The 19543-nt window shown below is 39.2% G+C and overlaps 2 protein-coding genes across 8 annotated transcripts in view; one reads left to right on the top strand and one right to left on the bottom strand.

Moving 5' to 3' along the window:
* The window catches only part of thrap3a (thyroid hormone receptor associated protein 3a), a 17037-nt gene extending 9721 nt beyond the window's left edge, over window positions 1-7316 (bottom strand). The window contains exons 1-3 of one of the 3 annotated variants that reach the window (XM_020590073.1): window positions 7191-7316; window positions 6402-6456; window positions 2150-2294 (exon numbers count right to left, since the gene is read on the bottom strand). In XM_020590073.1, coding sequence (XP_020445729.1) covers window positions 2150-2271 — 122 coding nt within the window. In that variant the 5' untranslated portion in view covers window positions 2272-2294; window positions 6402-6456; window positions 7191-7316. Of the gene's footprint in view, window positions 1-1076; window positions 1155-2149; window positions 2295-6401; window positions 6457-7190 lie in introns of those variants that run through there. The other 2 variants (XM_020590070.1, XM_020590074.1) reach the window with 2 other exon arrangements.
* The window catches only part of eva1ba (eva-1 homolog Ba (C. elegans)), a 95691-nt gene that overhangs the window by 44582 nt on the left and 31566 nt on the right, over window positions 1-19543 (top strand). The gene's annotated exons all lie outside the window — the stretch shown is intronic.

Here is a 19543-nt window from a genome sequence, read left to right as displayed (position 1 = left end):
ACATAGTTTGTATACAGCACAACATTAGCACAGCGTTTAAAAAAAACAAAACAAAAACAGCCTCTAAACATGCATACAGTGAAACGTAAAAGCTCTCAAAGGGGGTGATACTTTTTAGGCACATGCCGTAAGTGTGAGCTGTTTATTTAAGCAACTGAGACATGCAAATTATTTCAACTTGGTTAGTACATTGAAGCTTAGAATTTTACTAAAGAACTGTGTAGAGGAACTGTCTTTAGTGAAAAACCACAGCGATGACAAACTAATGCTCAGTGGCAAACGATACAGCAATGGTAAATACTATTCCACACTTAAACCAGTTTGTTCAGTTTATTGGAACAGACCCGAGATATAGCTACCAAGTCACTGTAAACAGCGGCCTAGCATATAGAAAACGCATACTTGTAAGTAGCACAAAACCATAAAACACATGATGTACACAAGTGCAGTTGCATCCAGCAGCCATATATCTGCTGGAATTGACAAAACATATGTTATATGTGGCCTTCCATGTGATGAGAAGCCCAAAAAGGAGCCAGGAGAAAAGCAGAGATTTTACAGTGCGGTTCTGGTTGTGAGCCAGGCTGCAAGGTCAGACTAGTCCACACGGTGGCTCTGCTGCACTTTGATCTTAAACCGCTGCATTGTACTAGAGCCCGAACCTTTAACTTAGTCTTCTCCATACAGTATGTTCCCTATTTCAAAAAAAAATTACTTTATCAGCTCAGCATGTTATGTTCAAACCTAAACCACATTTCAGCACAACATCAACAACTTTTCACTGCCTGCTTTGAGATTAGAAGTGGATCAGATCTAGTACTGACATCAACCTATACATCTTCAGCAACTTTCCACAGCTGCCAGTGCAGAAAAAGTAACTGCTCAGACCGTTTCTAGTAATAAAATCTTAATACAGTTCAAAAGCTTGCTGAAGTTTAAAAGGTAATTTAGAAATGATACAAAGCTCACACTACATTGCACAACCATATTCTAAACTGACAGAGCAAAGTGGTACCACACTACATGCAAACAAATTATGAAAATATGTAAACAGGCAGAAAAAGCACACAACTCACCTAGTGTATTTTTTCATTGGAATACTGAGTGATTTAAAGAAGGCAGCGCACTGAGCAGCACTGCGTACTCAGTGTGAGCTACAGATGCTGCATTTTCAATGGCTAGCTCTGGTGGGGCAGGGAGTCACATGGATCATACGAGGGGGAGGGGAATCTGCTCAAATCCTTTTGACTCGAGACTTCCCAGTTACAAGGGCTGTTCAACCACGTCAGAGATCAATTAGACACAAACTATTATACTGAGAAAAGTCTGAAAATTTTATTAGAGCCCTTCCATGTGTTTTATTCAATCTAATTTTAATATGAGCTGTGACCCTGCCAGGAAATGAGCTCACTTTGCCATGTTACTGCCCACACTCAAGTCATTCCAGTAGAAACTGAAGAGGCATCCGAGTAAAGCCTCACGTTTTCTTCCAGTTGCACAAGCAGTACCCAGCAAATGCTGCATTGACAGGCCTGATGCAGCATTTCCATATGCAATAGCTAATATGTAAACGGTATGTAATGCAAGTGGTACAAAAATGTTCAGTTAAAAAAATCTAAGTTAATTCACTAACCGACAGCTGAACTCTTCCTCAGACATCAGTTTCCTCTGAAAATAGAAGCTGACTCAAATGAGAGCTGCGCTCATAAAATCCAGGATAAGACAAGGCCGTGTGGATGGAAATGAACAGACATGTAGCAAACTGTAAAAATTTCTTAGAACATAGTGTTCAACAAATAAACTACCTACACACACACACACAAGTCTGAGCCATGCACTGAATATCCCCGTTTTGTAAGACAAGTTCTACTAAAAAGAAGTGGAAAGGAAATCTGGGTTGATCAGTGCTGAGGCAGTACTTTTCTTTTCCTCATGAAAACTGACTAAGTCATAGACGTTCATAGAGTATGTTGAGCATTAGGTGGTTCGGTGCATTTGTCATACAAAGATCTGGCAACGCAGTTTGTTGCAGGCTTACAACAGAAAAAACAAAGCTCTAATAAGGGCCAATCAAGAAAAATTAAGTAGCTCTTGACCCTAAAAACACAATGCAACCAACAGGATGATTGGTTCATAGAATGGACTCTACCTGTAGCGATGCTTCCTGGAACGAGATCTGGAGTGACTTCTGGAGTGAGAGGTGGAGCGCGATCTCGACCGGGACTTTGAGCGGCTCCGAGACCTTGAGGCTGATTTTGTGGATCTGGACATCACTGTAGCCAGCCCACCTCAAACTGTCACAGAAAAGGAATTGTACAACCGAGTTAGGATTTTGGAAAATGCAAAAGAGGAAACCGTAAGAAAACACTAAGACAATAATGGCTATTTAATCACCTTTTCAAGGCACTGGCTACAATGAATAGATATTAATCATCTGAGTTGAAAGAACAATTAAAAGAAAAAATAAATTTTACAGCCAACAGCCAAATAATCCAGAAGTTAAAAATATCCCAGACAAATGAGCTATCTGAGATGCATTTCAAAAGCAGAATGAAGAAAGAACAGCTGTAATAAAGGAAGACGGCAATCGGCCGTAGTGACAGGCATCCAAGCATAACTGGCTTTATTTAGTCACCGGTCATTTGCATATAGGGCAGTCATGTATCAGTCATCAGACTACTGAAATGAGCCAACTCAAAAATACTAACACAGAGATCCAGTTGGATACAGCAGTAAGGTACACTGTAGAAGACATACAGTAAAATCAATATAATATAAATACAAAGCACAGAAATGCTTGTACTCCGGACAGTGTCCTTTACAAGCACAAAGAGCTTTCAAATAAGGTGGTAAACAAAAGTCACCATGGTTCAGCACTGTTTTTTTTTTTTTTAAGTCAGTCTGTCCATCTCTCTCCAGTCTACTCCAACCATCACTTATCTTCACATTTAATATCTTAAATAGATACGTTCTTCGGGGACAAAGCAGCCTACAGGAGGGAGGTGGCCGTTCTGGTGTCATGGTGCAAGGACAACAACCTCAGCCTCAACACGGACAAGAAAAAAGGAAATGATAGTGGACATGAGGAAGGAGAGGAGAACTCGGCTCCCATGTAGCATACATCCTCTTATTATATTCTTATACAATTTTATTATATTGCTGCATTTGCTGCTTAAAGTGCCTTAGATTTTGTTACTTATTTATCTACTTTATATTTAATTTGTATTGTTTGGCATTCATGTGGACGGCAAAGTAAGAATTTCATTGGACAGGGAAACGCGTTTCCATACTGTGCACATGACAAATACTTTGACTTGACTTCTATTTTTCAATTTCAGTGAAACTGAACTATTTAGCATAAATCAAGGAAGGACAAATCATTTCTAGAGAGTAACAAAAAGCCTTATTATCCAATATGTTTGGCAAATAGCAGTAAATGCAATGCTTCAAAATGTTGTTTCATATCACATTCAACAAAATGCTGGCGTCTTGACACAAAATTTAAGACTGGCCTAATCTAGTTTTGGTTTAAAAGTCATTTGTAATTAAAAATTCCAGTTACTATTAAACTCACACTTGATTAGTTAGAAGTTAAATACTTGAAATCACCTCACTAGACTGATTGGGAACTACTGAATACCTTCTGTGGTGATCTCGCCACTATACATTTGGTTAATGCTCTGTGGTAAATCTGCTAGCAGCGATGCTGCATGTTCAGTACAAGCAGACATTACTTTTAGCTTCAAACAATGTCTCTTCTAAAGCAAGTATACATTCTTTTCAAGGTCCACAAGGCATTATCTCGAACATATGATCCTTGACATACAGTAAATGCCGGGGATCACATGACTGAACTTTCATTATGAGAATCATCTTCAGGGATTTTGGAAGGATAATACTGCAGGATACACATGACAGGGATTTTAAAACCAATGCCACAGCACACCATATGGTGGTCCCAGTTTGTATCCTTGCTACTATTTGGGAGAGTATTTCTATGGATCCATAGTCACTGCCGCCTTCTCGTGCTCTATAAACTTCCCACTCTCCTCGTTCCTTTTAGCTTGTTCTTTCTGGCTTTCAGAGAATCATTTCCTGAAGGTCCAGCCTTAACAGATGCCCAGTTTAACTTACTGTGTGGATTTCAAGAATGGCACCGAGACTTGCCTCTTGTCAGCATATGGTAGCCAAACAGTAAAATAAATAAACTGGCCTGGCCTTCTTGATTTAGTTAGGTATACCAGGAGTTGACCTTGCAGGCAGTTTTGAGCAAAAAGTGCTATGTGTTTTCAATGGCTGATGAAATATGTACAACTGGCATCTGTGTTTCTGACATTTTCATATGGCTGAAAATAGTTTCCTTGAAACTCCTGAATGGGCTGTGGTAGAAACTGTACACAAAGCAGTTGCACAGAGCTAATCTTCTCCAACCAATGTAACTATTGCGTTTTATTAACACACAAGAATCCTTTTTAGCAACAGGCTATATACTGTACACGTATACATTAGAATAAAAGCGCTGCCTTTGCTTGTAGTTGGTAGAAGTAAATGATGGGATCAGTTTCTACGCCCCCCCCCGAATGCTTGATTGATAACCAGCTGCAGCTGTCCTTCCTCCGCAGTGTGGCCGGAAGCCTAATCACTTACATTTCAGCCTCTCAAATGGCTGTGGCAAGCTTGGTCTGTAATCACTCACAACTAGAGTTGAGCACACCAACACCATTACTGGCAAAGACATGCTTTACTACACTTGTGAGGGCTTGTGGTTCTCACCCTTACCGCTTCCTAAATCTGAGCTAACAGCTCTTCGAATGCTAATCTTACCTACTGCATGTATTAACCACTGAAATGATGTGATGATCAGTGCATTACACTTGTCAAGTCTGTACCAAATCCTGTGCTTGGTCCAGATTTAAAGTAGTGGGAATCATCAGGTGAAAGATTTTGAGATAAAAAGATAAATATTGGTAGGTATCATGGCAATAAACTGTAGTCACAAAACTATCATCTTTAACTTGTTTAACATAGCAGGGTAAAAAGAATCTGTTGCTAGAGAGAATTGAAATAGAAATGTTTTTTAAAGTAATCCTCCATTATAGGCACAGTTCTCAAATGGATAAAAGTTTAATAACACACGCAAGCATAACATGATTAAGAGTCCCCTTGGTGCTGAGAGTGACAGGTGTAAAATCCACATTAGCTGTTTATTTCATGCAGTGGCAAAAGTAGCTCTGAGCTATGTATCACGTTTCCAAACCATTGTTGACCAAAGTGTACGACAAGAAACACCCCACTCAATCAAATGCACAATGGCAGCTGGAATCGTTTGCTATCTATATGTGTCCCTGAGACACTTCGCTTTAGAAAAGCCACAGCAACTGTCATTGACAGTCTCTGGTTATTGAAATGTGGCAGTCCTTCTTAGTATACCCTCAAGACATTTCACATATAGGCAGTGCTGTTTAAGATGAAACCCTTGGCACTTTCTTCCTCTGGTTATTGAATGGAAAAAACCTTTCTAAATAACCTGCTTCATTCAGTGATGCCTCAATGAGTGTTAACTGGCTTTTGTTTGCCATCAGGGAGGTGCTATAGCTGATAGAATAACTAATGACCTCACATAGAGATTTCCTTACTCTTTGCTACAGTAAATACCTACCAGGATAGATGAGCTTACCATTCAGGTTGGCACTGAAAAAGCAACATGCCAGTAGCATCTAGCTTTCTGCTAACAAAAGCAGGCCACTGTATTCTCAGCTATGTAGTTTGCTCATTTACTATGTTTGAAAAATCGAAAAAGCAACTTACAGCAGCTAAAACTGTTGCATGGTTTACTATTGTTGTTTCTACATTGTGGTGGATATAAGGTTTCTTTTGCCTGGAAAATGGCATTCAGCAGAGTGTGACTGAGATATTCTCAGTGTCTGTCGTCACCATATTTGTGGCACTCTGCTGCATACAAGAGGGATCTCAACATCTAAAGGGCCTCTTTATTTTGGTCAGTTGAGAACAGCCTGGCAAATACATAACAGGTCTATAGTTCTAAAATGAAGCCTGGAGACACAGTTTGGGTTTATGCTGTTAACCAGAATGATTTAATTTCTGCTGTGGAGGCACCAGTTAATTTCATTCATTCAGGAGGTCTAGACACAGATGAACCATTAAGGTTGTTTGTGTACCATAGTATTTTGTCTGTAATTACATGGCACAAATGTGACCACCACCTACACCATGTCAGTGTCGGCAGCATTCGCAACACATGGACACCTGATTTGATGACCGCTACCGTATGTCCTCGTGAAGTGAAACAGACAAAGGTGAAAATAAAAGTGTGTTGCAGTGCTACTTCACTACATGTAGGCATACTTAAACAAGGACACACCTTTTCATTGTGTGTGTACCTTTTGCAGTTGGTGTTTTTCTAAGAGGATCAGCCTCAACGAAGACCCTGTAGCTCTGCATGAAATTGCATAATAATGTTTTCAAACTTTATTGGACCCAGAAATAGATTTACGTTGCACCACGAAAACCTGCTGGAGAAGTATTTTACAGGAAACTTATAAACTTGCTATAAATTACTTGTTAGGCTTGATTTAAGATCTTGGGTGTTTACTGTAGGGTGAGAACTGCAATTAGTCATTCTGTGGCTGGGCTACCCACTAAAAACAGCCGTCACACTACTGCTAAAATTAAACAATTCATTTCACTAACATCCCCCTTGGCTCAAGGATCCAATAAATAATTTTCAGATATAAACACTGACTTGTATTGTAATCAACGTTATGGCTACTGAGCTTCCAGCTAATTATTCAGCCCTTAATGCATCCTATGTATAATGATCCATCACTTAAGTCGGGAAAACGACTAATCTGTCAGGATGCCACACATGGAGTAACATCACATCAGGAAAGCTTTCAGAACACTGGCTCTGAAGATGAATTGTCCCCACATTCGGTCTGACCAGATGCATTTACAGTCGGTTTCTGTATCCAGAAGTGTAATTTCCTAACTGGATTCGGTAACAATAATATTTGATATAGCGGCAGAATGATCTCTGTGCTGCGCGACTTTAGCTGAACCTCCTTATCAGCGTTGCTGCCATTGAACACGCATTATCTACATTTGTAATAAACTACATGTATTTCCACTTTCGACTTTTGGCCCAAAAATAAGTGAAATAAACGTCTTACCGTCGTCCAATATTGTCGAGTCACATTCAAGTACCACGGTGTAAAATTGCTGAAACGAGTTAAAAAGCTATTTCTTCTTGGTGTTCTGTCTGCGGTGTGTTGTGCCCAACTTCTGTCAAGCGTGTGTTTCAGTGTTACGTGTGTCTGCTGTAGCCTTCGGTCTTGAGAGAAGGGGGTGTGACCGCGCTGTGCGCCGTGCGCCCTGCGCTGTGCGCCGTGCGCCCTGCGCCTCAGTTCACGTTCCCTTCAGCCTTCACCGCCGTCTGTCAAACCCGCAGTAAACGGGAGCGGGACTCTGTGGGTCCGGTACAAATACAGCAAGCTAATAGGTCCGCCGTCCTGCAGCCACGTTATGTCGCGGAAGCCTTGGTAATCCGTGACGATAACTCAGTGTAATAACCGTCTTCACACAGGGAGCAGCCTCTCGTGATAGCTACTGTATCTTTGGTATCAACACCATGGTGTTTGGTGTCATTTATTATAGTGGTGGTGTGAAATCACTGCATATCTGATTTCCTTACCTCTTTTGGTTAGTCACGTGTTGGTGGACAATTTGGCTACTGTACCATTTTATGTGAATTGTTTGTGTTTTGTCAGTGTAGGCTCCACCTGGACAGTCTAATGCAATCAAACAATACTTTTCTGACACATTTCATGATGTTTATAGTTTAATGTTAAGTTGTTTGTTAGTGTTTTAGTTGTGTCAGTTCAGTATGTTGCATCACACACTCATAGTGATGGTGTTATTCTGACTGACAGACTGCATTATATCCAGTGGTGTTTCAATTACTCTGCCCTCAGAAGTACACCTCTCAATATAATCCAGTCCAACCAACCACCACCTTTATCAAGGACCACAGTAATAAAAATATAATTCAATCAGAAGTTATTTTGTGTGTGTGCCCATTGCAAGTTTCATCAGAACAGATGAACATATGCCTGACTGGCAATGAAAACAAAGCTTTTAATAGATTTCAGTCGCATTTACAACTAAGCCAGTGGAAACACTAGATTCGTTCAACTCTGAATAACTGAATTACAGATCTGTGCCACGTTTAATATTTTGTGTAGTCAGAGTTTTTAAAATGCAGTGCTTTAAAAAAGAAAATAAGCCCCTTTTTCCTCATATTGGCTCTATCAAAGGGTTAGGTATGAAAAAAAGATGCATCGTATACACCATGTCCTAACTTCTGCTTTTCACATATTATGGTCAGATGCATAATATCCACTGACTTTCCCTTTTTTTGATATAATGTAGTCCACATTTATGATATTACAGTAAATTAACCAGCTGATCCAGTAGCATGGACTGTTTTCTGTGTAGTTTTATATAGATGTCGAAGTGTATTTCATGGTCATACGTAGGGTTGAGACTTAGCTCATGAGAACAAGATGATATTTTAACACTTTTTAAGAAATATATGATCAAAAATATGACATTGACAATAAATATCATGATTTAATATTGCAAGATCTCATCGCACCAGTAGTCATACATCTATTTGTCTAGGGAGAATGTATCATGAAGTACAGAACTGTATATTTGCATTGGAAATTCATTCATCCCTGACAATGTTTGCACATGTCAGTGATAACATCCTGAAGTGCTCATTTGAATAATTCAAAATACAACCACAGGGAAACTGACACAGTCGAATAGCCTGCTAATGCTGTCAACATGTGTGGTTGAAAGATGCAAGTGGAAGTGGTGTGTTTGTTTTCATAATAAGACAAAAAAGAACTTCATAACACCAGAGTACAGCACTCAATATTCTCTAAATTCAAACATCCACAAGGCTGTTTAGTTTAAAAAGGCCATGAAGGTCAAAAACCAGAAAAAAGCGGTAATCTACAGCAAATGAGACAAAGCAGCTCACATGTCTAAAGTTCATTCTTTGAATGCAGTGAGGATAAATTGTAATAGCTGTGGTGATTCTTAAACTTCATTTAGTGCCAAAATTAGTTTTCCAATATTCATTTATAAGAGAATACCTACAAAACTAACCACACTCATCATCAACTCATCATCCTCAGCTGTAGTTTATGTTGAGTGCTAATTGGTTACCATTGGCATGGTAACACTCTAAGATGGTAGATAAGGTTAACATTATACCTTTTAACATGGGTATGTTAGCATTTAGCTCAGCACCACCTGTTTCTATATACAGCCTCACAGAGCTAATGGTACACTGTTTTATTGTGTTTACACAGGTAATAAATCTTAGACCTTTTATTTTTTAAAGATATTTTCTCTGTTTTAATAATGTAATAATTCTTTTGGGTTTCTTGGCAAGATTTTCCTGTCTTAAAATCACTCCTACAACATACTGTGTGCTATTGTTGCCCAGTTTTATTTATTTTGATGTTAGCCATTTCCAGGTTGGACTCAGGGCATTTCTGCTAATATAAAATGTCACTTATTCTATATAATTACATTGCAGTAACACTGTCATAAGCAGAAATGCTATAATACAGCATTTTCAAAAACTATTCACTGACATTTTATAACCATGACCCTACCCTGTCTTTGCAGAGATTCAGTTCTGCAGTGACCCTGCTTTAGCACCCATAGTTTCCCCTGTCGTCCCTTTGTAACCTTTTCTCTTGCAGATATCTAGCTCTGCATCATATCACCATTGTCCAGACACCAGGCATGTTATTTTGGGCAGTCCCTGTGACACCAGTTTTCCCCTCTGTGCCTGGGTAAAAGCGTTCATACTCCTCCTACTTTATATGCTTCCCACCTGTTGAAACCATCTGGCTCCTCGCTGTCATGTCTGAACACACAGTGCTTCAACATTACTTCTAATAACCAACAATACAATCCCCCAGGGGTAGATGGACTGAGGAGGATCCTGAGTCATGTCACTGCTGCCTTTGTAGAGATTGCACACAAGAAATCAGTTGATTTCACTGGATGGTCAGCCGATATAAAATTGTATTATGTGGAAAAAGTATTTTGCACATATGTAACAAATTAACAAAGTAACACTTCAGATATTCATTTCATTTCCACAGCAAATAATTTTTGAATCACGGGAGTGGATTTAGTTGAACAATGACATATTGCTGGTTGTTAGGCCGTTCTTTTCCAGCTCTGGTAAGGAGCTAAACTCCTTGCTGGTTGAATCATCGTGCAACTCATCTTTAGGGCACTGTGGTAGCATTTTCAAGAATTCATTGTGTGAGAATAAAGCTGTGATTAGTTTTAAAGATGAAAACTCTTTTTGTCTCTGACAGTAGCTATATTTAAATAGGCAGATCTTTTCCACTCAACCTGACCTGCTCTTGAAATGCTCAGAACGAGTCTGAAATCCTACAGTTCCATGTTAACATGTTAACTCATTTTGTACAATCTACAACCCTGGGACTTCTTCCTTGTTTTATCTTTTTTAGTATAATATGTGTGTGGGTAGAAGTGAATCATTTACTGCTTGCAAACCAATGATGGTAAGATGATGTCATGGGGTAGGACTGGATAAGTCTGACTTCTTCCTACTCCATTCAAGCATGTACTAGGTATAAGCAAATTGATATTGGATTATGTGTGTTATCATATCAACTGTTTTACATGCTTGAAAGAATAAATCAAATCAAATCAAATCTTTGACAATTTAATCACTGGTTGTTTTTGCGTCTTTTTCATGGTTCACTGAGATCCGGTCATCATGTTTTTTTAAAAGAGAAATGCTCGCTTTGAATTTGAGTTGAGGATGTACCACCACACTGATGCCAACAGTACAGATATTTATAGCAGCAAAATCTAATATATCATAAGTAAATTTAGTCCTGCAGAAAAATGGCACGTGCTAGAGTAGATAGTGTTATATATTATACCAATTTAAGGTTGTAGCTCATCAAGGCTGAGCTTTAAACTATGTTATACACTGTCATGGTTTGGTGGTGTAATCTATATCTCTTCAAATGTAAAATCTTACTCTGAAATGTAACTATAGCTGTCATATGAAAATAATGGAGTAAAAAGTAAAATGTCTGCCTCTAAAATGTTGTGGCGTTGAAGCACATTCACATTACAGGCCTTAAAGCAACAATATGCAACTTGGCAGTTTGTCCCCCAGCAGTTGCTGAGTGTAACTGAGTTGTATCCGACTGTTGTAAATACTAGTTGTGACCCCCCCCCGGCAGCCTGGAGGTCAGTGTGATGCACAGGAAAATCAGTTCATGGCAGTATGGCACTTGTAAATCCTTCCTCACTCGTATCACTCTCAAACACAGCAAGTGTTTATGATCATTTTAATCTTGGGTTTGATGTCCATTTCACTTTCATCCATTCATTCCAACTTTCCGCCCCATTAAAGATCATATTTGTCCAATAAGGTACAAGATACTTGCTAGGCCACTACCACCTGCACCGTCCTTTAATATCACCACAAACACCATCTTATTTACCACCTCTCGATATGGGATGGATGTCTCTCTTATCCTCTTTAATGTCAACACAGCTGCCCCATGCACATGTATAAGCAAGACAGCTGCCTGTGACTGCAGAGGGGTTCATCATCCAGAGCCTGTTATCACCTCCTAGATGTTTCTGCAGTTTTGAATCCCACCCTTATCCACTGGACCCTGTGTCAGCAATAGGCGAGAAAGGTTGGAAACCAAGTCAGTGCAGCTGACTCAGGGGGATTAATAGGAGCTCTGATTAGGAGCAAGAGTCTGATGTTATTAGTGGACAAACAGAGAGAGCGACTTTACAAGTATGTATTTGGTGTATCGCTGATGTCTCTTTAACACATCCAATCACAACAGATTGAGGTTTTCCTGTGTTCAATAAAAAGAAATAGCACAGTTGTCTAACAAACATTTTTCAGGCTTTGTTACTGATGAAATACAGTAATGTTTGGTGTTATTTGGATGGAAAATAAAATTAAGTTTGGCTTCTGCTTTACATTATGAAATTATGATCAGCCTACTAGGTCTCAAACACTAGAACATGGAACAAAGACACAGTATGTTTCAGAGATACTGCTGAAAGCATTAAAAGCACATGTCAGACAGAATTCAAATGAAAACAATTTTTCATAACTCCAGCAGCTGTTACAGGGAATAACTTTGCACATGCATGTTTTTTTTTCTACAGACTTAAAATACATACAATATTTAACTTAATCATGACTGGCATCACTGTGAATTATTAGATGTGTACTTTTACCATATCAACTGCAGATGAGCTGAAACATGGGATTTGTTCAACTTTCTTATTGTGTCCTATAAATTTTATTCCCAGCTCACCACTACAGAATATTGAAAACCACATTTTAAGACAGCATGTGCATGTTTAAATTTCTCTTCCAGTAACTTAGAGCCAGCATAGAGGTCAGAAACTTTTTATCTCTTTGTTTCAAGTTTTTGCTTTTTTTCTTTCCCCCTGGAAACAAGCTGCTTCTGGCCTCAGATCAGATCCTGCCAGAACATTCTCTGCTGTCTCTCCACTGTCTTCTACTTAGATTTCCACTGTTTCAGTACAAACAAAAAAAAAAAAAACACGAGTACCCATACTCTTTTCTCTAGTGACCACTTCCCCAAGCAGGGCTTCTTCTTTCAACTACATTCTTAAGCCCCTACTTAAAGTTCATGCCAGCAGCCTAAACCTAAATAGACCACCCTTATGATGCAGCAAAGCGATCTCATAAAAGAGGAACACTGTCTGTGCACATGCAGCTCAGCAGCTGGGTCATTTAGTTACAGCTATGAGAAATCTGTGTCAAGTAGGGGATTGTTGGTGGGGGGCTCAAAGTTTCCATATATGAGGTTTTGTTGAATCAGTACTTGGAAAATCTTGTTCTTAAACATCTAAGTCAAACGCATGACTGCTATGGTTTGCCAAGCACTGGTGATGCAATTTTTCTCTAAAGCAATCAGATTTATGGTGACTTTATTTGTGACTCTACTTGAGCAAGAAGGGACAGCAGGTGTTAAAGACATACAGATGGACAGTGAAGGCTAATAAATGACCAGAAATTGAAGTAAGTAGAGAACTAATGCCACATGACACCTCTTGTGGCATCTCCCCAAATACTTAGCAGACTAGGGAACTGGATCCTGTGTGTCAGTCCCCCTCTGTTGCTTTACAACTTCTCAGGTTTGATATTCCTTCATCCTGCATAGGGAATAGCGCCCTGACCCAGGCTGTGTGGGATCAAGGTGCTTGTATGCTCTAGGTGTAATAGCTGACTATAGCAACCCTTTGGTAGGTCAAAAAATATTTGCCACAGACGGTATAAAGCAGATGTGGTGTGATTCAACCCTTGTAGCAGCTGACAGGAAATTTCTGTCTACAGTGTGCTGAAGGAAGACATTCAGCAGTACATCACACTTTCAGACAATCTTAATTAAACACAGATAGTAGTGATCACAGTAATAAAAAGGGAGTGTCCTCTTCCAAGTCATAAAACTGTTTCTGCATCAGCTTTAATATTCACTTTTATCTCAGGCAGAATACAAGGCAAAGATCTGTAATTACAACAACTTGGACATAACTGCAGTTGATCTGGAGAGGCAACAGTGTGTCTGTAAGCCGCCCTCTATCATTTGTTTGTGTATGTGAAATGCACATGGGAGTATATTCTACATGAGGAAAAACACTTGGCTTCCATCACAGCTGCACTTTCTTAAACCCAAAGGAGGCATCCCTCAGGGCAGCTAGATGCCCAGAGGATGGTCTTTTTCACAGACTGCAGCTGAGGCTGCCACTCTCCACTGAGCCTTTCAGAGCTTGGCTCAGTCCTCTGGAGGACGGTTTGTGATCTGTTACATCAGTAAAGAACATAAGCTCTCCTCTCCTCAGCTGCAGTCAACAGGACTGTTTGTGCATAAGGTTGAAAGGGCGAAGAGCTGTCCCGCTTTCACACTTTTTTTTCCCCCAAAGATGCTAACATGCACTTACTACACACCTGCACCTTCGATCTGTGGTGTCCATGGATAAAGTTAGTGCCTGTGCAAATCCACCCAACCTTTGGTGTCCCGTGTTTCTGAACTGTCACTCAATATTACAGGCTGTCAGCGGTTTCATTTTCAGTTAGCGTTCCAGTGGATCACTGGTAAACTGATAACATAACCACTAAACGCCTGAGAGGCTGCTCAGCTTTTCTGCCTTACTTTACTGTTACCCTGTGGAGCAGCATGTTTAATTTGCTTCAACTACAAAATATGTAGTAAATCCATGTGACACCATGAAAAGTTAAGCTGGGGATTATACAGCCAAAGAGGTCAGATAAGGTTAAGAAAAGCATAGGCTAAACTCATTATATCAATTCAAAAAAGTAGTTTGTCTTGTCTTTATGGCTCTTCTGCTGTAGCTTTATAGGAATATTGTTTTTACAACTGTTATATGTAGTTGTCATTATATAAATTGTATCTGTTGATTACCTCCTGTCCCATCCCGCCCCGCTGGAATTTGCGGTACTGCATTTTTTTTAAAGGTTATTTCCATAGCTGTAATTTAATCATAGCAATAAGTGGATTGCATTTTTCATGTCTTGGAGGAAGAGGTTCAGGGTGTATCACCAGATCCTCAAGGTCATGTTAGCAACTCAGTAACATGAGGTGAGAGTTCATAGAGCTACTTCTCACCATCTGCCCAGACAAAAACACTTAACAGCCCACACAGAATTACTTCTATAAAATATTCATCTTCACTGGAAGAGTTCAAAATATAGTACAAAATGTGAAATTTGTCATATTATCAAGGACAGTGCCTTTAACTTAATTATACACCGATCAGCCATAACATTATGACCACTAGCAAGTGACGTGAATAACACTGACTATCTGTTACAGTGGCACCTGTCAGTGTGTGGGGTATATTAGGCAGCAAGTGAACATTCAGTCCTCAAAGTTGATGTGTTGGAAGCAGGAAAAATGGACAGGTGTAAGGGATCTGAGTGACTTTGACAAGGGCCAAGCTGTGATGGTGAGATGACTGGGTGAGAGCGTCTCCCACACTGCAGGTCTTGGTGGGTGTTGTTGGTCTGCAGTTGTTAGTACCTACCAACGGTGTCTAAAGAAGGACAGACGGTGAAATGGTGACAGGGTCATGGACACCCACAGTTCATGGATGATGAGGTTGACCTACTGTAGATTATACTTTTAACTTCCATTAAATGGTTAAAAATGAGAAATACTGTACATTGGTCTCTATGAAGAGAAAGAGTTGGGACTCTATCACACCTAGAGTGGTGAGGCTGTTAAATTGGTGTAAAAAAATTCTCTCTAACTCGTCCTCACGACCACAGCTTTCACTCCTTTTACATGAGTTTTCTACTGAATTGTAGACACATCTGTGCTCGTCCTGAGAGTATAACTGTGGAAGCATATAGATTCGCAGAAGATGCACAGTGAGCTGCAGAGAGACACGAGTGCCAACAAACTGCCACATTGACTCCTATGTAAGCAGTATGAGGCAGGTGGTCATAATGTTATGGCTGATTGGTGTATGGGTAAAAACTTTGATATTAAAGAGGAACGCACTACTATATCCCCAGTACCTTTAGTTTTTGTTCCATATATGAAGTACTGTAGTACATCTACTATACTTGTACACTTGGAAATATTTTAACTAAACAGGCAAAACCCAAGTACATAGCCCTCACTGTTATGAATATTACACACTACACTTGGAGAGTTCCAGCCCTCGTGGATTATATTCTATCCAATCTATGGTACATTGTGCAGATACCTAATGCACAGTTTGATTTTAACTTGCCTTATATGGAAGCAAATAAATACTGTGATGAAAATAATAAAAGCTCTTACAAACAAAAACAATTTCATATATTTAAATACATTTTAAAATGGGATTCAGCCGGATTTAAGTATCTCCTAAAAAGTCATTCAGGAAATGGAGGGCAGCGGAGGAATGTTTTTGTGAGACCACAGAGTCACTTTTACTGAAAAGAAACTTGCCAACATGACTCATAGACAGAAAAATGTCTGTATGACATGCATCTCTTCTTCAGTCACATGTTTTGAACCTCTTTCATGCAGGTTAACAACATTTTACCATGTGCACCCACAGGCACTGGGGACTTGACACATCAGCCAGAGACTGCTGTCCAGAGCTGCTGTTAATCAGGCCTGTGGATTAATTTAGCCAGCCGCTGATGTGGACTTCATACTTTTTGAAAGCTCTTTGAAAGCTACTGTCTGGGTACAAGATGACTCTCGCTGGACTTGTGGCTATAGCAGTGATGAACTGTAGTCCTTTACAGCCTGCTGACAGGAGGCCAGATGACAAGCTCTAGCATACACACATTAATAAGTACAGTATATTTGCATACACTGTGTTAGCTTTAGTTAAGTCAGGTCTTGCTTCAGGCTGTTTTGTTATGTCTCCATGCCAGCGATCGCTGCAGCCAGAGGCATTACATTTTCAGGTCAAAAGTCAAGATCATGTGACCTTGTCTTCATCCCATTCTCATGAACATGATATCTTAGGAACACCTTGAGGGAATTTCTTCAAATTTGTCACAAATGCCCACTCAGATGAACTGATTAGATTTTGGTGGTGAAAGGTTAAGATCTGTGTGGCTAAGTGTGATTATTGGGGTGATATGTTGTTTATTCCTGTTACATTTAGCTGTTTATTTTTAATGTAAAATGGCCTTTTCTCTGCCTAGTCCACAAAACACCCTGGTTTTAAGCTGTGTTCAGAGAGACATTCAGTGAAAATGGTTCTCAATATGTTCTTTGCATCATCCAGAATAATGAGGACTGAACTGGTGCAGCACGAGATGCCTCAGAATCTGGGTACATACTGTAGATACTGCATGGCTACTGGTAAAGTTGTTGTTTTTTTTGGTTTTGTTTTTAGTAATGTAGATTCTAGATTTCTTTACACCATCATTTTCAGAAAATCATAAATCAGCCTTTCTTTTTGTACACAGTGTGTGCATTATAGCATTTGACCTCTTTTAGCCATTTTTTCCACCCTCATTAATAGTTGTTGGTGTGGCTGCTCCATTTATTTTGGCCACCTTGTTCACTGCATGTGGCTGTTCAGAACAACTTGTGTCTAGAAGATGTTAGAGGTTTGTTTTATTTCACAACCAAAACAAAATCTGCATGAATAGGAATGTGTGTGCCATCTTAGCCTGGAACTAACATAAATTATGTCTGTGTACAAATTCAATGTAAATTTGGCACGTTTTACTCTTTTGGTGGAGATTCACGCTTCATAGGTTGGATTGACACATCCTCTTTTCAAGACATTTAAAATACACATCAATACACACAGTCAGGGACTGTCTATTAGACAAATGTCAAGGCATGTCAACAAGTAACTTCTGAAGAAATGGAAAGTTTTACTTAGTCACATTTCTCTCAGATGTTTACAGGCAGTTTAGAGATTAAACCCAGTGACCAGCTGGTCACAAGCCCACTTGTGAGGCCCTAATGAGAGGCTGTGTGATTTACGAGGATAGGCCAGAGCACAGCTTACAACTGCAGCCACAGCCATGTTTGTTTCAGCTGACTGGGTTAGTTGACAGCATTAGAGCCGATAGTCCTCCTTCTCTGTCCCTAAAAGCTGCATAATGTACAAATTGCCCTCAAGAATTATGCAATATGCATGGTCATTTTAAATAACTGTATATCTGCAGCTTGATTGAGTTGTTAAAATGATTTGTCATTACTGTCATATAACAAAAGTCAATGGCACAAGGCAGGTCCCTCTGACTTATAACTTGGCAACTAACTACAGATGGAGACTAATGCAGACAAACAATAAATATCTACAATCTTTCCCATTTTTTTTCTAAGAAAAATGTCTAAATAAGAAATTGAAAGCCTTCTGTTGATTTATAGGTGAAGTATGTTTTGTAATAGTTTGATATTTAGGTGGATGATTGCCTGCATTTCCCAGAGTAACTTTTGGACTCTAACATCTCTTGACCTTATGTGACCTTTTGTCAGCTGCTGGTAGCAGAACATTATTAGCTGTGGATTGTTGGGACAGTACCCAGCTGCTCTCCCATTCATTTGGAACATTTCAAAAGCTTAAAACAGTATTTTAATGCTGGTTATAGTGGATGATTTTAACCAGCATGGCTGTTAGACTGTAAGTAAAATTCAGAGATGACATCATTGTGGCTCACAAACATCTGCTGCGGGTAGTTTCTAAGTACCAGAGCAGTTACCAAAATAAGATAACCAGACTTGTAATTGTTTTTCAGTGTGTTAAAACCCTAGAGACCACTGCCAGGTTGAGCTGTTACATTTAATGAGTGAAGTCAGTGGGGAAATCATCATCATCTAAAACTGCCGCACTACCTCAGGCACACACACGCACACACCAACTATACACTCAGCTGCAGCAGGACTGAGATACATATGTCCTTTGCATAACAGTGTTTAGTGTTCTCCAAAATCATCAGTTGATTTTTTTAAAACTAATTTATGAACACTCTATTCCAGTTGCGTAGGAAAATTGTATTAAAGGATCAGTTCTATACTATACAGACTTTATTTTCATATACAACATTACTGTTATTGGCATCTTGCTGATAAAGAGGCAGTGGAGGAATCCATGAGATGATTTTCTTATGTCTGAGTATCCAGTTAAGAAAATAAAGAAAGCAAATAAATTGTATTATTCATGGGGAGCTCCTAAAGTAATTGAAAACTCTAACTAATATTACTATAATTAGTCTAGTGGATCAAAAGACATGATCAGTAATGTATTTTTAAAAAATTATACATACTTTGACATTTTTTTCTTCCCTGTCCAAAATTCTTTTGACATTATGAAATGGAAACAGCATCCAAAGAATCAAGTACTGCTTTACAAATTTGGTTGACATCTTGAAAAAAAATCTGAGTGTAGATGAGCATGTTGCAATAAGAGGATCTCACATGGTTTCCAGAGTTTACATGTTTGCACCCATAATGGCCATTACAACAACTACTTTACCATACCATACGTTGTTTGGAGTGTTTTGTAATTGAGAGCAGGCAGGACATCTGAGACATCACAGAAAGAACTCAAGTGTTCAGCTTGGTGGTCAGTTCTTTTCCTGGAGGTGCTTCCATCCACTGTGATGTGCCAGAACCCCATCTGGGTTTGATTCCCTCTCACACAATGTTAAGTGAAAATAATTATTTCCTATAAATCTATAGGCTTCCCCCAAAGTATACATGTAAACAACAGTTATTAATTTGCATTAGATGTAGTGTAATTACAAAAAGTTTTCCTATTTTCAGACTAACTAGCATCTAATTTGGCATCTAATACTGAAACACTAGATGATCATCATGCAGTCAGGATGTTTGTTTCTTTCCTAATCTCAACAAAATTTTATCCCGGTTAGGAAGTTTAAAGCTATAGTTGGCATTCC

This window comes from Monopterus albus, unplaced genomic scaffold, assembly GCF_001952655.1.
Source record: "Monopterus albus unplaced genomic scaffold, M_albus_1.0 scaffold11.1, whole genome shotgun sequence".
Lineage (NCBI taxonomy): Eukaryota > Metazoa > Chordata > Actinopteri > Synbranchiformes > Synbranchidae > Monopterus > Monopterus albus.
This window is presented reverse-complemented; position numbering and strand designations above follow the sequence as displayed.